This window comes from Carcharodon carcharias, chromosome 6 (genome assembly GCF_017639515.1).
Source record: "Carcharodon carcharias isolate sCarCar2 chromosome 6, sCarCar2.pri, whole genome shotgun sequence".
In the NCBI taxonomy this organism is placed as follows: domain Eukaryota; kingdom Metazoa; phylum Chordata; class Chondrichthyes; order Lamniformes; family Lamnidae; genus Carcharodon; species Carcharodon carcharias.
Window position 1 is genome coordinate 22,412,665 of NC_054472.1, and position 22,854 is coordinate 22,435,518.

Consider the following 22,854-nt stretch of genomic DNA (forward strand, 5'->3'; position numbering starts at 1 on the left):
GTAGACTCAATTTGTTAAGCTTTTGTGTTATTTCAACTGATTCTTTTTGTTTTTCCAACCAAACAGCGGCAGCACTTGGCAACCTTGTGTCTGATGTGGCTGGCCTGGGGTGAGTGCATCTTGAATAGTTATAAACATGAGGACTGAAAATTGAGTATTTATCATATTTCTAATATCTCCCCAATTTCCTACAAGTGTAATGTGGTTCTTTGATAGCTCTGCAGCCAGCTCGAGGATTTTTTCTCTAATGAGTAGTATGAAATTAATGTTGCTGTTGAGCTCCATAAACTTCTAACAAGTGCTTGTGCTATGGCCGCCCTTTCACCTTATCAGATTTTGTTAACTTTAGTGGTGGTCAGCCATTCTATTTAGATTTTGGTCATTTCATCTTTTGATCTGGGCATTTATATATTTTGTTATACCAATCATCAAAGTTTTTTTGGCTCAGAAGATTGGTTGACAGTCAGCAAATGGCTGAGTGCATTTAATGCTGCTAAGGCTATGGGTCCCTGACAATATTCTGGCTGCGGTGCTGAAGGCTTGCGGTCCAGAACCAGCTGTGCCTCTACCTAAACTGTTTCAGTACAGCAACAACATTGGCATGTACCTGACAGTGCAGAGAAAAACAGTTTATAAGTTTCGAGTCTATTATAACTCTACTTCAAAACCGACTTTTTAACATTCACCCCCTCCAGGGGTGTAAAGTGACATCGGCATATGCCATCTGCAAGATGTGCTGCAGCAAGGCTTCATCACCAGCACCTTCTATCCCCATGATTTGTACCACTCGAAGGTGAAGGGCAGCAGGTGCGTGTGAACACCACCAACTGAAAATTCCCCTCCAAGTCTCACACCATCCTAACTTGGAACTAAATCACATTCCCCCTTTATTTCTGGGTCCAAAACTTGGAACTCCCTACTTGACAGCATGTGGGTGTACCCAATACCACAAAGACTGTAGTGGATCAGGAAGATGGCTCACCACTACCTTCTCAAGGGGAATTAGGGATGCGGACAATAAATGCTGGCCTTGCCAGTGACGCCAACATCCTGTGAGCAAATTTTAAAACAAAAGTATTCCCAGGTATCTATCTGCTTAACGGCTGCAAGTGTGATTCAAACACTGAAAGTACCTCACAATGTTAAAAGCAAGTTGTACCAAAGTAGCCTCTGCAATTGGACAGGTACCTGAGAGCATCAACTGAAGGATATAGATAGTAAACGGTGTATTCTGTTTTTGAACTCTAAGGGCAGAATTTTTACCTCAGTGGACAGGTACGCGCCCGACCCACTTGAGTGTAAAATGACGCGTGTTGGTGTCAGGCGAACATCCCGAAATCAATGCGCAGTGGCGCGATAGTTTGGTTGGCAGGCACACGCGGGAATCAGCAGGGCGCCCGCCAACAATTAAAAGGCCTGTTAAGGCAATTAAAGTATCAATTAACTTAAAGTTTTCGCTGTCCATCCAACCTTACAGTTGGCGAGAAGGCCAAGCGGCCTTTGCCTTTATTTGGAAACCTCATCCACGGGCGGGATGAGGTTTCCAACGTGAAAGTTAAAAAATGTTATTTTATTTTTATTTAACTAAGGCATGTCCCTACTCATGTGACAGTGTCACAGGAAGGAACATGTATTATAACATTTTAAAAATCTTTATTTCTAATTTTTAGAACTGTTCATCTCCCTGAGTCAGCTCCGTACCTAGGAGATTTTCATGTACTCGCATGCATGCACGAAGTTCACACTCGCCCTCCTCCCTTCCCACACAGGCAGCGCTGAGCGCTACCGCTCCCATTTCACGCTGGGCGGGCCTTAATTGGCCCGCTAGCGTGAAATCACAGTCCAGTCCCAAAGGCGGGCGGCCCACGGTTTCCCGAGCAGCCCCACCATCTCCTGCCAAGCCTGCCCAACAAGGGCAAAATTCTGCCCTGGGACTGGCTGCGTACATTAAAATGGCTTTTTTTTTTTGAGTCTTGCACATTTCAATGTTCCCAGTGACAATATAGTCCTGCAATGTTTTCTGGCAGCCAGTAACAAGAAGCCACAATATCGACCAAAGCCCCACAATCTGATTCTGTGGTGGTGATGTACATGAATTGATTCCGAAAGGGAGATATCACTGTCTATAAATCTACTCCACATTACTGACAAATTGTTAGCTAAACAGTTTTTGTTTTAAAATACAACTCCACACAGAGAGCCATTGGATTTTGTATTTCTTTTCATCTCATGGACAAATGAATAACTTCTTCTACAGGCATAGTTCTTCTGACATGAGGGCCATTAGTTTAAGTTTCTGTCAAACATTGGACAGATTGTTGGGACATTTTGGGGGTTGATTTTGATCTTTGGATTGAGATGAGACTGTAAGGACATTTGGTGATCAGCTATTCATAACTAAATTTTAATTTGTGTAGGATCTATATTTTTGCCTTGCTGTCTTGGGCTTAAAACAGTCTCATTACTTAGTGAAAACAATTGTGAACAGTTGAAGGGTGTTGCTTACAGAGGAACTTTAATGTGAAGGGGCACATCAGTTTAGAGCATTTTTTAGACCTCTTGTATGAGGCCCTTATCTTCCTGCTGGCAGAAGCATTCTCTTTCCTCTGTGCTGTTGCGTGCCTAATTTGGAACTTGTTAGCATAGGCCTGGGAGCTGGTTGTCAGTTAGATTCTTTTCCAAGGGTATGAGAGACTTTGGGGTAAGGGAACGATGAGGGAAGGGCACGGAAACAATTTGAACTATTCACAAAACTGTATTAATTAGATTCCAAAATTGCCTCCCACTGTTGCCTTGTGTGTGTGTGTGTGTGTGTGTGTGTGTATGTGTGTGTGTGTGTATATACATCTATTTAATAAAATCTTCATTTTTTCTGTAAAATTAATGACTTCCCTTATTTTTGATTTGCAAACTGGAATATTTTCGCGTTGCAATCCTATTTGCCAACTATTTTGTGTCTTGCAAGAATATTATACTTAGTGCATGAATATGAACTGAATTGAATCCTACAAATACAAATGATCCACACTGTGGGTTGATGCAAGCAGAATGGGAGTGAGCTTCAGTTATAATTGAAAAATACATTTTTGTGGTATTAGTTCAACATCTGCTGGTCTGTTTCAAAGCCTCTCCCGATCAGCTTGGTTGGAGTGAACACTTCTTTGCACTATCTTGGAAGTAATTGGCCCCTCCCATCTTTGGATGTCATTCTACAGTATATATACCATTTTAAAGACTTGCTATCAACAAAACCACCCTGCTGTTGGAAGCATAATTTTTGTGAGCTATTGTGTGCATACGTGTGCCTAATTTACAACACATTGGCAGAGGCCTGGGAGCTGGCTGCCTGTTGTATTCCTTCCCCAGGAGTATGTGTGACCATTATGAATAATAACTGTTGGAAAATCAAACGGAAATTAATGTTATTTTTTACACATTGTTTTCAGACTTGCAGGGTATGTGGAGGCTCTTGCATCAAGACTGGGTCTACCAAGTCCTGATCTGAACCCAAAACAAGCCGACATGTGGCAAACTCGACTTAGCTCGCAGCTGGTGAGTGTTTAAGTTTTCAGGTACTGCGTATATTCCCTTCCCTTCTCTTCCTTGTTTCCTGATCGCAAATGCCTCAGCGCCTAGCTTCTGCATTCTGAAATATTGCGCGCGCGCAACCCTTATTCACTTGCACCAGTTTAAAAGGAAAAGCAGACAGGTATCCGACTCCCTGGCCGGGACCTTCCGGCCCTGTCGTGGGTGGGACCCGTGGCGGGCGAGGCGATGCCCGAGCCAGAAGTCCATTGACTTGCGGCGGGACTGGAAGATCCTGGCGGTGGGTGGGTGCAGAAAATCCCACCCCTTGTTACAGCTTGCACAAAGGAATTTGGTTAAACTGGTTTCCATGAACAGCAGGTGGATAAACCACGTTGGAGTAAATTTGATTTTTCTTAACGGTGCCGCCTTTGGAGCTAGTATCCACTCAATAAGAAAGTATATTTTCCAAATGGTTAACAATTTGTCTTGTGTGTGGAGAGACTCCTTTTTTAAATTAGGGGAGGTAAGCACAATTATATAATTCAACAATCATGTTCAGACTTAAACTCTCCAATCAGATTTTTATATTCTTTACTTCCAAGGGGCAAAGAGCGAGAGGCTTCAAGTGTCTGGCCACCGGGTGGTAGAATCTCAGAACACTCAGACACTTCATGTTTGTCTGAATGTGAAAGTGAAAGTTAACTGAGAGAGCAATCATTAGGAACAAGAGGAGGCCATTCAGCCCCTTGAGCTTGTTCCACCATTCCATTAGATCATGGCTGATCTGCATTTCAACTCCATCTGCCTGTCTTGGTTCAGTAGCCTTATCAGACTCAGTTTTAAACATTACAATTGCTACACCAGCTTTTTAAGAGAGAGAGATTTCCATTATTTCTTTCTATGAATAAGTGCTTCTTGAATACCCCTGAATATAAACTAATTCTAAGGTTATGCTCCCTTGGTGAATGGGTAGGTGGTTCGGGAGGGATTATCTGGTTGGGGGCTAGTCAACTTGAGTCAGGGCTAGTCAGGCTGATGGGGAGGGGGATGTTATCAGGGAGGGGAGTCAGCTCAGGTCAGGGGGGTGTAGTTGTGTGGTGGGGGCTAGTCAGGTCAGGGGAGATGTGGGATGGAGGGTTCAGGGCAGGAGGTTGGCATTAGTGGGGAGGTGATCAGTTGGCAGAGGCTAGTCGGGTGGGGGGGGGATGTTTTTGGAGGCCAGGCAGGAGTTGGTGGGGGGAGAGGGTGGGTAGGTTCACTGTGTGATTGGGAGGTTCACGTGTTGCTACTCAGGAATTCCTTCCAGACAGGAAAGATCCACAATGGTAAAGTTCCGTCCCTTTGTTATGCACATCATACTCAGCAGCTGATCTATGGTGATGCAGCAGGTGGGATTGTTGTTTGGAACATGGATGTAAAAAGGCAAGTGACTCCTGGTTGGTTGGATAGTGACCACGAAGGAGAAAAGATATAGGCCAGAGTCCGTCTTTTTGCTGCTGTCTCGCTGCACCCGGACTATGTCTGCTGTAAAACTGGACATGACGAGAACAGGGCCGTGCTGAGTCAGGCTGTGTCACACCAGCATATGTTCTGACAAGACTCATTTTCTAAGCTTGACTATCCCAGTAGAATTCCCAACCTTGAGGGGAACAATTAGAAAAATGCAATTTTGCTTGCAGAGAGATTCATGTACCAACTAAAACACCAAAAATATTTTTTGGGCAGCAATTATAATTTGTATCACAAAAGTACCTTTCCTTAAATGCTGATTTACATCATACGGACTCCTGCACTTTTTGCCCTTTTCCAGCACCCCCTGTGCTGACAGTATAGCTTCCACAAAATGGTCTGATTGCTTTTCTAACACTGAAACTGTAGCACATTGCGCAGCATAGCTGCACTTGACTAACGTTCAGATCACAGCTAGAATGTTTTTCATCCTACTGCAAGGACGTGTTGGCAGAATATTGAGATTTTACTGACAAAATGGAGGAGCCCTTTCTATATGGTCACTGTGGATTGGCTGAAGCAGAGCTGCCTTGGTAGTTTCAAAGTATATTTAGTTTAAAATCTTCAGAGTACCTTTTCTTTCAAATTTTAAAGACAATGAAGATTGATTTTGATTCTTTAATATTTTATTACCTGTCCCAACATCATGCTATTCCATTTTCATATTGAATATTTCATTAGACAAATACTGTATAAATATTTATTATCTGGAAAAGATTAGGTAGGTGTCTATCGGTGGAGTTTCTTTTCTGATTTACTAGTAATCTACGTCATGCATATTTATACATTTTTCCCAACACAGCTCATTTGTTCCAATTTATTCCACAATTCTTCAAAGAAAAGTTCTGTGAGCCTTTTTGAATGCCTAGCTTGATAGCAGTGCCTGAAGATCTACAAATTCAGGGATGTGAAGTAAGACAGTTGGCAATTTTTGTTCAATTGGGTTTTTGACTTCAAAAGAGCCTAGTAAACTGATCCAGCTTACCAGCCAGTGTGCAATACTGTCTGCATATTTTTGGTCAATTTAGGTCCAGAATTTTCTTAAATGTAGGTTTGTAGGAAACTTTGTGAGGAGTTGAAGGTAACATGTATTGCCGATATAGTCGATATGCATGTGAGAAATGATGGCCTGGAAAATGCCCACTCGCCCATCAGCCTGCCCCAGACTGTTGGAATGTCCTGTGCATTAAAATACAAACACAATGCGCTCATCCAGAGCCATGTAATCTCCTGGGAGAGGTCAGAAACCTAATGAAAACAGAGGCTGATTGGGAGGCTGGGTGTGGGGGCTGCGGGAATAGGTGTGCAGTGTTGCAATAACTGGAAAATGGACTGCTGAGACTATTAGGTAATCAAACTTAGTCTGGGAGACCACCCTGGCCCTGATTAACAATAACGTTACAAGGTACCTACCCTTCCACAAGGCAATCTCTGCCTCAGCCTTAAATGGGTCCAGCTCTCACGAACCAGTGCTCACCACACAATCCAACAACATGTTCCAGAAGTCCATTGTTCTGTATGAAATAGGAACCACCTCTTGACATCTAACCTAGCTCTGCCTTTGCATAACTTGTAAGAGTAATGCCTGCTCTTTGCTAAATTATTCAGTTCAAATGACTGGTTTACACAATTTAATCCCTTCGTTATCATATAAGCCTCAATCCAATCATCTCTCTGTCTATGATTTTGTAAAGTGCAAAGGCCCTGCTCCTTCAGCCAGCCTTGGTAACTAAGGAGAGGAGTTACTCTTGTGGCCCCTCTAAGCACAACGATGTGTGCAATTAGGACCAGGCATGAAAGGCCTGGGGTAAATATGGCTATAAAATTAGTTTTTTTAAAAATTAAAAACTCTGGAGCTCTTGACTGCAGTCTACTCAAGGGGTTTAGGTGACAACCTAAATTGGATCAGTGATGCTCAAGAATTTTGTTATCCCTCACAGGAAATTGAATAATTTTTGTGATGTCCAGATTCCAATTTTTAAAACAAAAACAGAATTACCTGGAAAAACTCAGCAGGTCTGGCAGCATCGGCGGAGAAGAAAAGAGTTGACGTTTCGAGTCCTCATGACTCTTCAACAGATCCAATTTTTAATCCTAATTTTGAATGGGTTTTTACCTTTGTCCTTTAGCTTTTGTTTGTTCCAGTGAACTGACAGTATATCTGTGTTCTTGAATTGAGATGCTTTTTATAATAGGGGTCGTGAATTTCAGTAGCTAATCTGTCAAATTATTAAGAAAAGAATCTGGTTAGCAGGGGATTTCTTTATTCAGCCTTTATCTTGTCACATTGAAGGACAATATTTAACAGGATTAAATTTCTGTATTATATAACGATTGTAAATTGATCAGGCCATGTATGTTTGCCTATAGGCCCTAAGCTCTGGAATCCCTCCTTAAATCTCTCTGTATTGCGACAGCTCTCTCCTCCTTTAAGCCGTTCTTATATCCTACCTCATGTCCTATTATCTCTGTACAGTGTACAATTTTGTCTGAATACACTCCTGTTAAGTGCCTAGGGGCATTTAATTGCATTAAGGATGCTGCATGAATGAATATAAGTTGTTGTAGCTCACCAGTAAGACTTTCCATTTCTCTTTTATTCTTCACAGCATTTTTGAGGTTACCTATTTTAGATGAAATTGTTTTATCTGGTGCACATGTTCTATGGGAATTCAATTTGAGATTAAGTAAACTTGCATTCAGGAGCGTTCTGCTAAATGTTGTGAAATGATAAGTGACTCTTGTCCCAGTTTCACCAGCGCCTCATTCAAACCAAGATTCAGAAGTTATAGATGATTAATTGCATTACACAGTTATCTTTTCCTATTATCATCTGACTAAGTACCCCTAACTTTTAAAATTCCTCAAGTGCTAAAGTAAAATGTCACCCATTTTTAATCTAAAATCGGTAAGGGGCGTGCAAGGAGACAGGCAACTACACCGGGTGAGATGGAGATGAATGAGTAGCAAATTAGGTTCACGTGGTAAATTCTGGTAAGCCCTTTTTGAGGTTTTAACCATAGATTTAAGAATAGTCGTTTGGTAGTACAGAACTTGAGTATTGCTGAAAAAAGTGATATGTTGGAAGCTTTTCATCTTGCACTCATCAGCATGTTTCACAAGAATATCAGTATAAGGGGAAAACAATTTATACTGTAAGAGAAGAGAGTGCTGATTGGTTAGCAAGTGGACTTTGGTAGAGGTGTTGCCATGGAGAATGCACCAATTGATGGTGATTGATAGTTAACTGCCAAGCATTGTTTGAAATTTAAACCAGCTGAAACAGCTAGGATAAGTGACAGCCATTCACTGACTTGTTCCTCAGGGCAATGCCTTGACCAATCAAAATTCTAGGTCATGGAATAAAAGGGAAAGCAGGCACTTGGATAAGAGATTGGCTGAGTGACAGGAAACAGAGAGTAGTGATAAATTGTTGTTTTTCAGATTGGAGGAAGGTTTGTAGTGGAGTTCCTCAGGGGTCAGCATTGGGACCCTTGTTCTTCCTGATGTAAATTAATGACCTAGACTATGTTGTTCAGGGTATGATTTCAAAATTTGCAGCTGATACAAAGATTGGACATGTTGTCAACTGCGATGGGGGTAGTCTTGAATTTCAAAAGGACATAGACATGTTGGATTGGGCAGACAAGTGATAGATAAAGTTCAGTGCAAAAAAGCATGAGTTGATCTGTTTTGGCAGGAAAGATATGGTGAAATGGTACAAAATAAAAGGAGAGCCTCTAAAGGAGGTGCAGGAAGAGAGGGACTTTGGTATATATGTTCTTAAGCCATTGAAGATGGCAGGGCATGTTGAGAGAGCAGTTAGTAAAGCATATAATATCTTAGATTTTATTAATAGAGGCATTGAGTATAAGAGTAAGGAGGTCATGTTGAACTTGTATAAGACACTAGATAGGCCTCATCAGGAGTATTGCATCCAATTCTGGGCATCATACTTGACGAAGGATGTGAAGGCATTGGAGAGAGTATAGAGGAGATTCACAAGAATGATTCCCAGGATGAAGAACTGTAGCTATGAGGATAGATTGTGACTGTTTTCCTCTGAGAAAAAAAAAGGCTGAGAGGAGACTTGAGGGGTATGGACAGGGTAAATAGTGAGAAACCGTTCCCACTCAAGGGAGCATCAAGAATTAGAGGGCGCAGATTCAAAATAATTGGCAAAAGGAGTAAATGTGATGTGGGGAAAAGCTTTTCGCCCAGAAGGTGGTTGGAGTCTGGAACAAATTTCCTGAAAGGGTGGTGGAGGCAGGTTCAATTGAGGTTTTCAAAGGGGAATTGGATTGCTACCTGAAAAGAGAGAATGTGCAAGATTATGGGGATAAGGCAGGGGAGTGGGGCAAGGTAGTATGCTCGGTCAGTGAGCCTGTGCAGTCTTGATGTGCCGAATGGCCACCTCCTGCACTATAAAGATACTGTGGATAAGCTACCTGGTTTAAATGGGTCTAAGACTAGTATTTTAATCTTAAATAAGGACAACTGTGTGAGCATGGAAGCTGAGCTAGCTGAAGTGAAGTGGGATACTAGGCTAGGGGATAGATCAATAGAAAAGCAGTGGCAGAAATTTAAGTAGATATTTCAGAATACTCAGAATAAATCTATTCCTACTCTAAAGAAAAATTCTAAAGGGAGGACCCACCATCCGTGGTTAACTAAAGAAGTTAAAGCATCAAATTTAAGGAAAAAGCATATAACCATGCAAAGCTGAGTGGCAGGTCAGATGATTGACCCTCGAGTCATTCTCAGCCAATCAGGAGAGAGAAATTAAAGTATGAAAAGAAGCTAGCTAGAAAGGTAAACATGGCTAACATGAGTTTCTACAGTATTTAAAAAGGAAAAGAGTAAGTAAAGTGAGTGTTGGTCCTCTAGAGAGTGAGAATGGGGAGCTAATGGTAGATAACAAGGAGATGGCAGATGAAATGAACAAATATTTTGCTCCTGTCTTCACTACAGAGGATACAAAAAACATTCCGGTACTAGCTGTAAATCAGGAGGTGGAAGGGAGAGAGGAACTTGGTGAAATTACAAGGGAAGTGGCACTGAGCTGCAACCTGACAAGTCTCGAAGTCTTAGGGTCTTAAAAGAGGTGGCTAATGAGGTAGTAGATGCGTTGGTGTGAATCTTGGAAAATTAACACCTAGATTTTGGAATGGTTCCATCAGACTGGAAAGAAATAAATATAACCACTCTATTCAAGAAAGGAGGGAGGCAGAAAACAGGTCAGTTAGCTCCACGTCTATCGTGGGCAAGGTGTTAGAATCGATCATTAAGGATGTGGTAGCTGGGCACTTAGAAATTAGGAAGAGTCAGCATGGCTTTGGAAAGGGAAATCATGTTTAACTAATTTATTGGAGTTCTTTGAAGGAGTAACATGTGCTGTGGTTAGAAGGGAGTCTACAGACATTCTATACTTGGATTTCCAGAAGGCATTTGATAAGGTGCCACATCAAAGGTTACTTCAGAAAATAAAAGCTCATAGTGGAGGGGGTAACATATTAGCCTAGAAAGAGGATTAGCTGGCTGGCTGGCCAATCCTGCATAAATGGGTCTTTACCTGATTGGCAGGACGTGACTAGTGGAATCCTGCAGGGCTCTGTGCTGGGGCCTCAACTTTTTATAATTTACATCAATGACTTAGCTGAGGTGAGGGAAGGCATAATAGCAAAATTTGCAGATGACACAAAGATAGGAAAGTATGTTTTGAAGAAGATATAAGGAGCTTGAAGACCAACACAGGTAAGTTGAGCAAATGGGCAAAAATCTGGTGATGGAGTATAATGTGGGAAATGTGAAGCTGTTCACTTTGGAGAAAGACTGCAGAATTCCGAGGCACAGAGAGATCTAGGTGTTCTCGTGCATGAGTCACAAAAGGTTAGTACGCAGGTACAGCAAGTAATTTAGAAGGCTAATGGAATGTAACCTTTTATTACGAGAGGAATGGAACATAAAAGTAAGGATAAAAGCAAAATACTGCGGATGCTGGAAATCTGAAACAAAAACAGAAAATGCTGGAAAAGCTCAGTAGGTCTGACAGCATCTGTGGAGAGAGAAACAAAGTTAACGTTTTGAGTCTGTATGACCCTTCTTCAGAGCTGAAGAAAAGTGGAAATGTGATTAACTTTATACTGTTTGGAACATGGAACAAGTGACAGGTGACTTACAGCCTTCTGGACTTAACATTGAGTTCAACAACTTCAGACCATGAACCCCCTCCTCCACCCTCACGCCCTTTTTTATATCCCCTTTTACCTTCATTTTTATTTTTTATCCACTTAATTTTATTTTTATTCATTTATCCATGGTTTTATCCCATTTTATATCCCATTTTTTGTCCTTTTTCTCCCCACCACTGGCCCCACACCCCACCCCATTTCCTACAGGGTCATCTGCCACTTGTTCCATGTTGTTCTTTCACACAATGCTACCCTTGTTCTGCTATAATTGCATTCTGCTTTCTTACCTTTATGCCACTATTAGCACCTTTTTTAGCACTTACCACTGCCATGAACACCCCCTTTGTTCTTTAGTTCATGAAATCTTTGTCAATCCCTCCTTTGTCCCCACCTATCACTGGCCTTCTGCCCAGCTCCACCTGCCCACCCCCCCTTACACAGTATAAATTTCATCACATTTCCACTTCTCCTCAGCTCTGAAGAAGGGTCATATGGACTCGAAGCGTTAACTTTGTTTCTCGCTCCACAGCTGCTGATAAAAGTAAGGATGTTATGTTTTAGTTAGACAGGGCGTTGGTGAGACCACATCTCGTATACTGTGTGCAGTTTTAGTTTCCTTATTTAAGGAAGAATGTAAATGCATTGGAGGCAGCTCAGAAGACATACCTGGAATGAGTGGTTTGCCTTATAAAGATAGGTTGGACAGACTGGGCCTGTTTCTACTGGAGTTTAGAAGAGTGAGGGGTGACTTGATTGAAATATATAAGATCCTGAATGGCCTTGAGAAGGCGGATACATAACGGATGTTTCCTCTTGTGGATGATTCCAGAACTAGGGGGCACTGTTTGAAAATCAGAGGTCACCCTTATAGGACGAGCATGAGAATTTATTTTCTCCTGAGGGTTATGCAACTTTGGAAGTGGAGTCGCTGAATATTTGTATGGCAGAATTAGATTCTTATTTGGCAAGGGAATCAAAGGTTATTGGGATGGATGGCAACGTAGAACTCAAAACACAAGCAGATCAACCATGATCTTACTAAATGTTGGAGTGGGATCGAATGACTCAATGGCCTACCCTTGCTTCTATTTTGTATGTTCATATGCAGGTGCACATTCCATATTATGTAACAATGGCTTCTACTTCCAAATCATGTATGTGGGCAATAGAGGTATTGATCATGCGGTCACATGATCGAAACTGAGTTCAGATAACAAATCTTATTACCCTAAGAACTGGAGAGAAACAGGTTAGTCTGGAAACCAACAGCATAGACGAGTCAAGGGATAGAAGGTCCCGAGCGGATACCTCTCTCCCCAGCCATCTTGCAAGCTGAAACCCTGTCTGCTGTTTAACTACCCACTTGGTGCAGGCAGAGATTTTTAAAACATCAATCCAGCAGCTGCAGTCTTCAGGGGAAAAAAGGATACATTGACCGCCAACATCTTTAGATCACCTCGATGCCAAATCCTGAGGGGCCCCTGAGCCAGCCTGGAACCATCCAATTCATCAGTAACCAGAACCGTATATCTTAAACTTTCATCAGCCTCTAAAAGCCATTTTAATCTATCCTCCCACTCAGTAACTCATTGGTGTACGTGGTGGGTGGGTGTGTGTGTGTGTGAAAGTTGGACCGTTTTTATTATTTTACTTGGGGTTAATAGATACAATCCTCCTTTTTAAAAAAAGATCAAGGAAACTTATCTCTGTGTGTCTTCTATAGTCATAGCACTTAAACAGTCAAACACTCACTGAATTGGGAAACATATCCTTTTTAAAAAAAAAAACCTGTTGCAGTCACACAAGGACTGGGAAAAGAGGGTAGCCGTTCTACTTCTCCTTCACCAGCTAGTAACATCTGTCTGAGGCTGAACCAGACTGTTCGCAACTTTTTAACTACACTGAACATGCTATAGAAATGCAAATTGTTTTTGATATGGTCAAAGGCGCCTACATGGATTTGAGATGCAGAACAGCCATGATCTAATAGAATGGCAGAAGAATCTCAAAGGGCTGAATGGCCTCCTGTTCCCATGACTGGAGAAACTACCTGGATCCTGGATGGTCTAACTGGCATCAATGCCTAATGGCTACTCTCAAGTCTAATTTGTGTTTCAGAGCTCAGTATTGAGAGATTTAATTAGAGTCAGTGGCTGATGGCTGAGATTTAGTTGCACTTTTGCTGCAAACTGAGTTGTAATTGGGGTCAGGACTAGGTATGAGAGGTCTAATTGGTGTTAACAGTAGCATAAGTTATGATTGAAGAGAGGGTCTGGGCCATGTGATATGTAACTGGGGTCAGCATTTGGGTCCTGTGGGAGTACCTGAAGTGTGGGGAGTGGGTACTATTATGTTAAACAGGGGGCAGGGGCTGGATATGGACATTTTTAAGTGGGTTTAACAGGTGAGTACTGAGAGGTGTAATTGGGGCAGGGGCAGCATGGTGAGCATTTTAATTGGGATGAGACTGGGCACTGAGGTATAACTGGTTATGGAAACTGAGTGCTGAGGTGTTGGAATCAGTGGCTATGGAAAAGCTGACTACAGTGACTTGTGGTTAATTTAAAAATGTCCTACAGTTGCTTTAAAAGAACCATGGCCTTCATTTAAACCTTTCTGTGTGAAGATCTGCCTTTTGAAATTGCTTCATTCCTAAGTGGATAATCTAACTTTTTTTTAAAAAAAATCCTAATTTTTATTTTTGGTTTTTATTAGGGCAAGGTTATAGGTGTGACCATTGGTTGCATCCTAGGAATGTTTCCACTAATTTTCTTCAAAACTGAAGAAGAAGAAAAGCTAGAGGAAAGCAAGAACTAAAGTTGTGTGCCAGTTGACAAACTATTTAACCGGTGTTGAATCTGATATTTGCATTGTGAAGGTTCCTGGAAAAATAACTGCAGCCTTTTGATGGACGCAAGTGCAGTGTCATCTGGGATGTGGTGGACTATTGACACTAAGAAATCAATACTTACAAATATATTTTTCATGAACTCAGTATGGTGAAACTTGTCTATTGACCCCTTAATCCAAATTTGGGGAAAAGATACAGCCACGTGCACACACACTAAAAGTACGATTAAGTGGTCTTTAAGATCAGTTTCACTGCATGTCAGACTGCCTTGTTTTCCTTGATCCATTATATTGTGTTTGAAAATAAATTAATTTTGTCAAGTTGTGAAAGCTAACATTTTTATCTAAGTATGTAATTGTAGAACCAATCATACAAGTTGTGATACTAAATTATGGAAAATGTAATAACTGAATTAACTGAAGGATTATTTAACATTTTGTGTTGAAAAGCTGCCTCGAATTCAGTTTATGCAGTCTTATGATTTGGCACTAACCCAGTGTACATTTTCTTTTAAGTGTGACTAAAGCTGTAATTGTGTTCACACAATGGTTAGTACCATTCAATTTTTTGTGCACTTGATCTTTATATTTGAAACACAAATCACTCATAAATGGTAACAAATAGTAACAATTGCAGCTTATGAGCATTGTCCTGTTAAGTTAAAAGACTTACTAATGGTACTTAGAATAAACACTCCAGTCTCTCTTTGGATGTAATTGTAGGATCTAAATTGCATTGTATTTATTCAGAGATAAAGTGAATGGAAACGTAAAATATTTTGTTACAACAAATATCTTTTATCTTTGTTTATATGTTCCATCTTATAATGACCGAGTTTTAGTGATTGCAAGTTGAGGTTCCCGTGTCCTTATTTTCAATAGTAGCTTGGCTGGTCTTGAGATTTTATCAAGGCTAGCACAGCACCAAGAAATAAAAGTGGACATCTTTGGGAAAGATGTGATGTTTCTGTAATTGTGAGCTGATCCAAATTGTTTTCCTGAAGCCCATGACAGTTCAGTGAGTAAAGATGACTTAATTCTTACATTGCAGTGACCTGGCTCAGGGCAGTTGATAACGTAGACTCGAATAGAATGCTTGCAATGATTTGACATGATACCCGAAATAATAACCAAAACAAAAATATTGCAGGTGCTGAAAAATCTGAAATAAGAACAGATAATGCTGGAAAGCATGCAGTAGTTCAGACAGCATCAGTGGAGAGAGAAACAGTTAACATTTCAGGTGACTTTTCATAAAGCAAAATAATATACCTAACAAAAAGTGGATCCAAATGATTACAAACAGGTTGAGCTGTTTGTTACAAATTTGCTATAAACCAGAATGCAAATATGGTACGAGTTGTACCTTTTACAGATATTTGCCAATAAGATATTCTATATGGTCACTAAATCCCATTTGCTAAAGAACATTTTCACACTCAATACAGGACCAGAAGAATGGATGATAAAGGCTGTGAGTAGTGGTTTCAAGTCCCAATTACACAAAAATGCCAGATAATGACCAATCTGGTGCTTAATGGTTCTGAAATGATCACTTCCAAATGTTAGATGACACTAATTTTATGATTATGTACAGCAGATTAAATAAATCATTTAACATTACTTAATAGATTAATTTAGTAGAATGTTGCTGCCATTGGCCAACAGTGCTGTTTATTTTCATACTCAGAATAGCGGCCTGCCTATCGAGTACAAAATCTGTAAGAAATAGGAAACATAATTGTTAATTTTAATCCCTAGACTACAAGATATGATCTGCATAATTGAAAGTTCAGCAGTTAGAATGAAGGACCAGGACTTGCAGCTTCACAAGTGTTGGATTTTTGGAATTCAACAGCTGGCCTTTTTGTGTTTCGAGACTCATTTTTACCTGACAAAAGTTGAAAAGCCTTCAGATAATAAACTAATGCATGTAACTGAGAGGTAGTTTAGAAGAATGAATGTATTTACTAGGTAATGTAGATAGTTTTAATATTGAAGCCTTGTGCATAGCCCCAATAGAGTGGAAAACGTGTCCATAGTTGTGGTTACTCTTGAGCCAGATTTGCTATATATAAACACCTAAAATGTAGATTTAAAAAAAAGAGAATCCTAAAATATTGATTGCCTAACGATTCTTCAAATCACATGTTAATCGCCATTTTTTTCACATTTGCACTTTTAAAAGCACAAGACTCTAACTTGATGTATATCAATAAGAAATTAGTTAATCTCTTCAGATCTCAAAATAATGCAAAGGGACCAATAATAAGAATTAAGTCTTTAAACTAAAGTTAGCTGTGTAATGTTTTATTATTGGTGCAAGTGAATTAAATCTAATGCTCTTCTGAGATTTGGTGTGATAGTTTGAACCATGGATGGGATTTTTAGCTTTCCATTAACTAAAGAAGTGTAGTTAGAAATATTAAATATAGAAGACCAATACATTCTCAGTAATCACTTTGATTAACCTGTTTAGAATCAAGCTTATACAGTCTGAGTATTTTTTTGCTAATGGGAGCTTTTATGTCTTGACATCAGCAGAAGGGAATCGTAGAGAAAAGGCTGTTTTTTTTTATAATTCACACATGAGCAGCCTTGTTGCACATGATATGCAGCACTAATCTCCCAGGTTGAAACTAGATTGAAAGCCAAGATTATCTAACTAACTTGGTTGAATTTTCAAATGAACTTGGTGAAACGATTCTTTGGCTCAGAAGAGCATTGAATTACACACTTTCTGTTAACAAGTTGGCATATAACCTGGGAGGGAAAATCAAAAATAAGAGTCAAATCCTCAGGGGAAAATAAAAATCACATTTTGAGTAGACCCGGGTAACTTGTTGAATGCTGGTCAGGGCTATTAGTAAAGGTTTACCCGAGAACGTCCAGGCTAAGGTTTTCAATTGCTACCTTCAATATTACAATGATCAACTAATCCATGTTTTTAATCAAATTAACTTTGTGTTTGTTTATGCAAGTGTTCTTGTGTTGTGAATAATAGGATAGTACAATGCATGTAGTTTTCAATGTAATATTTGTTAAAGCTGGAACCAATATTAATATTTTGTGATGTTTAAATAAATGTGGGAGGAAACTGTTTCATTTAGGATTATTTGACATTTTCGACTTTTATTTACTGGAACTTTATGTAAGATCTGCAACACTATAATGTACATATTATAAATAATATAGGTTCTCCATGACTCGCAAAAATTTGGCGCTTTAAATATCTGATTTCTGGCGATTGACTCACATTCCAAAAAAAATACTTTTTCTCTGAGCTCTATCAAAACCTCTCATCATTTTCACTTAATCTTCCCTGTTTCAAGGAGAACAGCACCAACTTTTCCTCATAACTGAAGTCTCTCATCCTGATAAGTCTCATCTGTGGCCTTTACACCTTTCCTGAACTGCCCCGAATTGTCCGCAATGCTCCAGTGATTTATAAAATTCTAACATGACCTCTTTAATTTTTATTCTACGCCTCTATCTATAAACCCAAGTAACCAATATGCTTTTTAAGCCATGTTATCAACTTGTCATGCCATCTTTAGAGTTTTGTATATATGGAGAACGAGGGCTCTCTCCTCATCTACACTTTCAAAATCATGGCATTTATAGTATAATGTCTTTTCATATTAGTCCAACTAAAGTGCATCACCTTGCATTTCCCCTCAGAGCTTCATCTAGCATGCTACTGCCCATTTCACCATCCTGTCTGTCATTCTGAAGTCTACAACTATCCTCATCACTATCTATTACTTTGCCAAGTTTCATATAATCTGTAAAATTTATTAGGCTGTTTCCTGCACCTGATTCTTGGTCATTTATAAAAACTGAAAAGAGCAATGGACCAAAAACTGACTCTTGGGGATACCACTGCAAACCACCTCCCAAATGAGAAAAACATCTATCCGCCATCACTCTCTGCTTCCTGTTACTGATTCAATTCTGAATCTATACGGCCACTTTCCCTTAATTTATGGGCTTCTATCTTCTTAAGTCTTCTGTGTGGCACTTTGTTGAAGGCCTTCTGAAAGTCCATCTACAATATCTATTGTGTTACCTTGATCAACCTGCTCTGTACCGCATCAAATAATAATATGGAGCACAGTTAGTAATGACTAAATACTCCATCTATATCAACATTCAATGCCAACATTATTTATGGTGTCAATTGCCCTAGCTTAGGCTACTAAGGCTAGTTTAGGCTTGAGCATGTGTAAATCCGGCTCTTTTTTTTATCCTTTCATTTTGGGATTTTGTTCATCCTCTGGCTGCACTAGTTACACTCAGAATTCTTGTTTGGTTCAGGCAATCACATAAAAAAGAATAGCATTTGTTACAAATCCCTGCTGTTAACTCCAAGAGTATTAAAAGCCAAGATATTTACCTTCTTGTTGGAGAACTTCTTGGACAAACTCAGCCATATTGAATTAACAATTCACCCATTGAACAGAGTAGTTTGTTCAAAGGAACAAAGTTTCAACTTAAATTCGCGCATTAATCAATTTAATCTTTCAAGCAAAGATAGGGATTCCTAAAGATGTAAATTGCTCAAACAATTTAAAGCTTTTGCACTTGCTATTCTAGAGACCCATCCTGCTGTCACAGGATAAAAATACACTGATTAACAATTAAAAAGACAAAGGTATTCCTCTCATCACAAATGTGGGAAGAGCACATGAGATACATGCAGTCAGTGTGATGTCAGGAAGATATAATTCACAATGTTTTGCAATTTATTGTAAAATAGTGGTATCTGTGTGTGTGACTCAATTGGATTAAAGTCAGCTGGTCTGAAGGCTTTGATGTGGTAGAAGATGAGCTAAGTTTGAAATGTTAACTAGATAAACATAGGTGTCAAGGGTACATTTACATTTTTAAATAAATCAGACTAGATTGTTTTCAAAGGAAGGGGTGAAATGTTACACCTAGCTGGGTGAAGTTCAGAAACAGCGTGTTTATTTTTCCCAAAGATTACTGATAAAATTAGTACTAAGAGATTTTTATTATTAGAAAGGTAAAGTCCAAAGACATAGTGAAACAATGGGCATTTGCATTCAATGGGGAAAATATGTATAAAGGAGCAAAGGCTGTGTGTTAGATCAGGCATTTTAGGATCTAACAAGTGTGAAACACCTTCAGCATCTTTGACTCAAGCTGCTGTTTATGAAGAACTGAAAGGCAAAATTTTTAGCTTGGGGGACACGCACGCACGCCAGACCCAATCAAGTGTAAGATGATGTGTGATGACAGCAGGCGAGTGTGCCCGCAGACAATTTAACGACCATAACAGGCCTTTTGATTATCAATTAATTTGAATTTTTCGCTGCCTGTCCAACCTTACGGATGGTGGGAAGGCGAAAAGGCCAAGCAGCCTTTGCACTTATTAGGAAACCTCATCCATGGGCAGGATGAGGTTTCCCAAAGCAAATAAAAATAAAATAAAATTTTAAAACTTAATTAGTAACATGTCCCTGCTCATGTGACAGAGTCCATGAGGGGACATGGTTCATTACATTTTTATTTTCTTTTTTTTTAATACGTTTTCAGCTCACTGAGGCAGCTCTTTGCCTCAGGAGATTATTATGAAGCGGGCATGTGTGAAGTTTGTGCTCGCCCCGCTTGCACTCTTTCCCACCCCATCCACACAGGCAGCGCTGAGCGCTGCCGCTCATGTTTCATGCTGGGTGCGTCTTAATTGGCCCGCCAGCGTGAAATCGCCTTACGGCCCCGATTGCAAGTGGCAGTCGGCTCCCTGCCCGCCACGCTGAGCCTGCCCAACATGGGTTAAATTCTGCCCCATGTTTCTTTGGGTCTTTTAAAGTCTGTGTCTTACTGTTGCATTAATGAAAGTGTAACTGGGAGTCAGCTTAAGTAGGGGGTTTAGAAATTATATTAGTAATTTGTAGACATATGTATGTGCTTAAAATCATTGCTCTTATTAATAAATGTTTAATCTAGTTTTGTAAAAACCTGTAAGACCTGGTGGTCTTATTACCTGAATTCAAAGCACGCATCTCAAAATTTATGCAAATTGCAAAACAAGTTGTGGCAGTTGTTTCAAGTTACCATTTACCATCAGCTCTGCCATAACAGCGAATGATGCACAGTTTCCACCCAGAGTAGGGAAAGTGCCAAACACTCTGGAGTTGGCCTTTGGGGGCCCAAACACAAACCTCTCTCCAAATGCAGAGTGCATTGTTGATGGCAAATGAGGAAGTTTATAACAGATAGAAAAAAAAATTTGCAATTTGAGGGGAGATGGTGGTATAGCACTGGACTAGTAACCCAGAGGCCCAGGCTAATACAATGGAGACATGGGTACAAATCCCACCATGACGGTTGGTGGAATTTAAATTCAGTTAATAAACCTGGAACTTAAAGCTAGTATCAGTAATGGTGACCGTGATACAAATCACTGATTGGCGTAAAAACCCATCTGGTTTGCTAAAATCCTTTAGGGAAGGAAGTCTGCCATCCTTATCTGATCTAGCCTATATGTGACTGCAGCAATGTGATTGGCCCTTCACTGCCTCGCAAGCCTCTCAATTCAATAGCAATTAGGGATAGGTAACAACGCTGGCTTAGCCATGAAAGTATAAAGAATGGAATAAAACATTAGCACTCCTCATATTCATCAGACGTCTCAAAGCACTTTATAGCCATTCAGTACTTTTGAAGTGTAGGCATGGTTGTAATGTAGGAAACATAGCAGACAATTTGCCCGCAGCAAGTTTCTGCAAACAGCAATGTGATAATGAGCAGATAATCTTTGTGATGTTGATTGAGAAAAGAACAACTCACATTTACATAATGCTATTCACGACCACTGGACATCCCAAAGCACTGTACAACCAATGGACCGCTAAAGTATTGAGGGATAAATATTGGCCAGGACACAGGGGATAACTTCCTTGGTCGTCTTCAAAATAGTGCCATGGGATCTTTTACTGTTCCTTTGACATGGGTTTTTATTTTTCCTTTTCACTTTTTACTTCCACCTAAGAGGGCATACAGAGGCCACAATTTAACGTTTCATTGGAAAGACATCACCTCTGACAGTGCTGCCTTGATTTTTATGTACGAGTCTCTGGAATGGGTCTTGAACCAGAGTGGAAATGGGAGATTACCAACAACTCCTCCCAACTGCACAAAAAAATAAGTTAACCCATCAATATTCCTAAAAAAGATAGGGTGACTTAAGTGCACTTTTACATATCTACAAGCGCCCCCCCCCTACCAAAACCTGCCCTGATCCCAAACCATATAAAACTACTGTACAAGTGTGCATTGCCCTGCTTCCAAAATACCCCCCAGGGAATATGAAACTGCTCCAATATATAGGCAGATAAAGAATTGTAAAGAAAAATAGTTAAGACATTTTTTTTGACCATTTGTGACTACATATGATTTTTGAAATCTCTAACTTGGTAATAAAGAAAACATATTTCTCTTTATGTTGCAAGATTAAAGTGGATAGAAATGATGGCCTGTGTTTATGAATCCCTGCAGCAAATGTACTGTTTGTTATCCTGAGGTTTAGGGGAGTGGGCCACTGGGAGTCGAAAATCAAAGAAAACTGGAAAGAGAAGAGCAGCCAAGAAAGCAAATAGTAAATACAAGGAAAGAAAAAGTGTGGCAACAGAGAGAAAGAACAAAATAAGAAAATAAAAGGAGCAATGCAACAGAGATCAGAAATAAGATGTGGACAATTAATTCTATGGGGAGAATTTTCCCCGTCTCCCCAGGTTAGGAATGGGTGTGGGCAGGGCAGAGCCAATCGCCACCTGCGATTGGCTGCACGCGCTATTTTACATGGGCGGGCCAATTAAGGCTTGCCCAGCATGATGCGCACCTGGACGTGCTTAGTGCTCCCTGTGCGGGCGGTGGGGGGGAGGGGGAGGAGAGAAGAGGGAAGAGTTGGGGCTTGCGCTCTTTCGTGCATGCATGTGAAAGAGCACAGAAATCTCCCTGAGGTAGCTCCGTGCCTCACGGAGATTAATTTCAGTTCAAAATTAAAAAAATAAAATAATTCAGACGTGTCCCCTCATTTGACAGTGTCACATGAGCTGAGACATGCTTATGAATTTTAATGAAAATTTTTATTTAATTTATAAACCCTTCATGAAACTTCAAGCTTGGACGGGCAGCCCTGACAATCACTTTAATTTGGTAATTAATGGCCCTACCAGGCCTTTGACAGATTGGTGGGTACGCAGCCGAGCCTGGTGTGCGCCCGCTGAAATGATGATTGGAATGATGTTGGGACGCACACCCATTGTCACCGCGTGTCATTTTACCCGTCAGCGTACAGGGCCTGCCCCCACACGTCGAACGGAAGATTCTGGCCTATGTTTTTTAACAAAATTTTGAGGGGCCAAGGATCTAGGCACGTCCTTCGCCAATTCACAATTTTCCCAAGAGTCAAACTGGATGATGGTCACAAAGGAGATCATCCCGAGGCTGCTTCTCGGCGTTGGATCATGTGGCTGCCGGGAATATTGGACGAGTAATCTTGGTTGGAGCACTGGAGCACATGACTGTAAAGGGCATCTACCTCAGTTCCTGATTGTTGTTGCAACCGGGCAACCTCGTGTGTCTGAGTGTAGACCCAGGAAAATCTCCCCTCCTGCCTCCAGCCAAGCAGCCAGCCTCCGCTGTACCAGTTAACATTCCAGTTTCCTTGAATCTTGTTCAGAACTCAAGAACTACGTTCAGCAAATTGAGAAGTTCTGTTTGCGGATGAACCAATGCAGCACACAGTTGC

The 22,854-nt window shown here is 40.4% G+C and overlaps 1 protein-coding gene across 4 annotated transcripts in view; it reads left to right on the forward strand.

Annotated features, from left to right (window-relative positions):
* Positions 1-22,854, forward strand: part of tmem65 (transmembrane protein 65) — a 74,323-nt gene that overhangs the window by 45,117 nt on the left and 6,352 nt on the right. For 2 of the 4 annotated variants that reach the window (XM_041190359.1, XM_041190360.1), the window contains 3 exons: positions 67-109; positions 3,447-3,552; positions 13,944-17,193. In XM_041190359.1, the coding sequence (XP_041046293.1) occupies positions 67-109; positions 3,447-3,552; positions 13,944-14,045 (251 nt within the window). In that variant the 3' untranslated portion in view covers positions 14,046-17,193. Of the gene's footprint in view, positions 1-66; positions 110-3,446; positions 3,553-13,943; positions 17,194-22,854 lie in introns of those variants that run through there. The other 2 variants (XR_005943348.1, XR_005943349.1) reach the window with 1 other exon arrangement.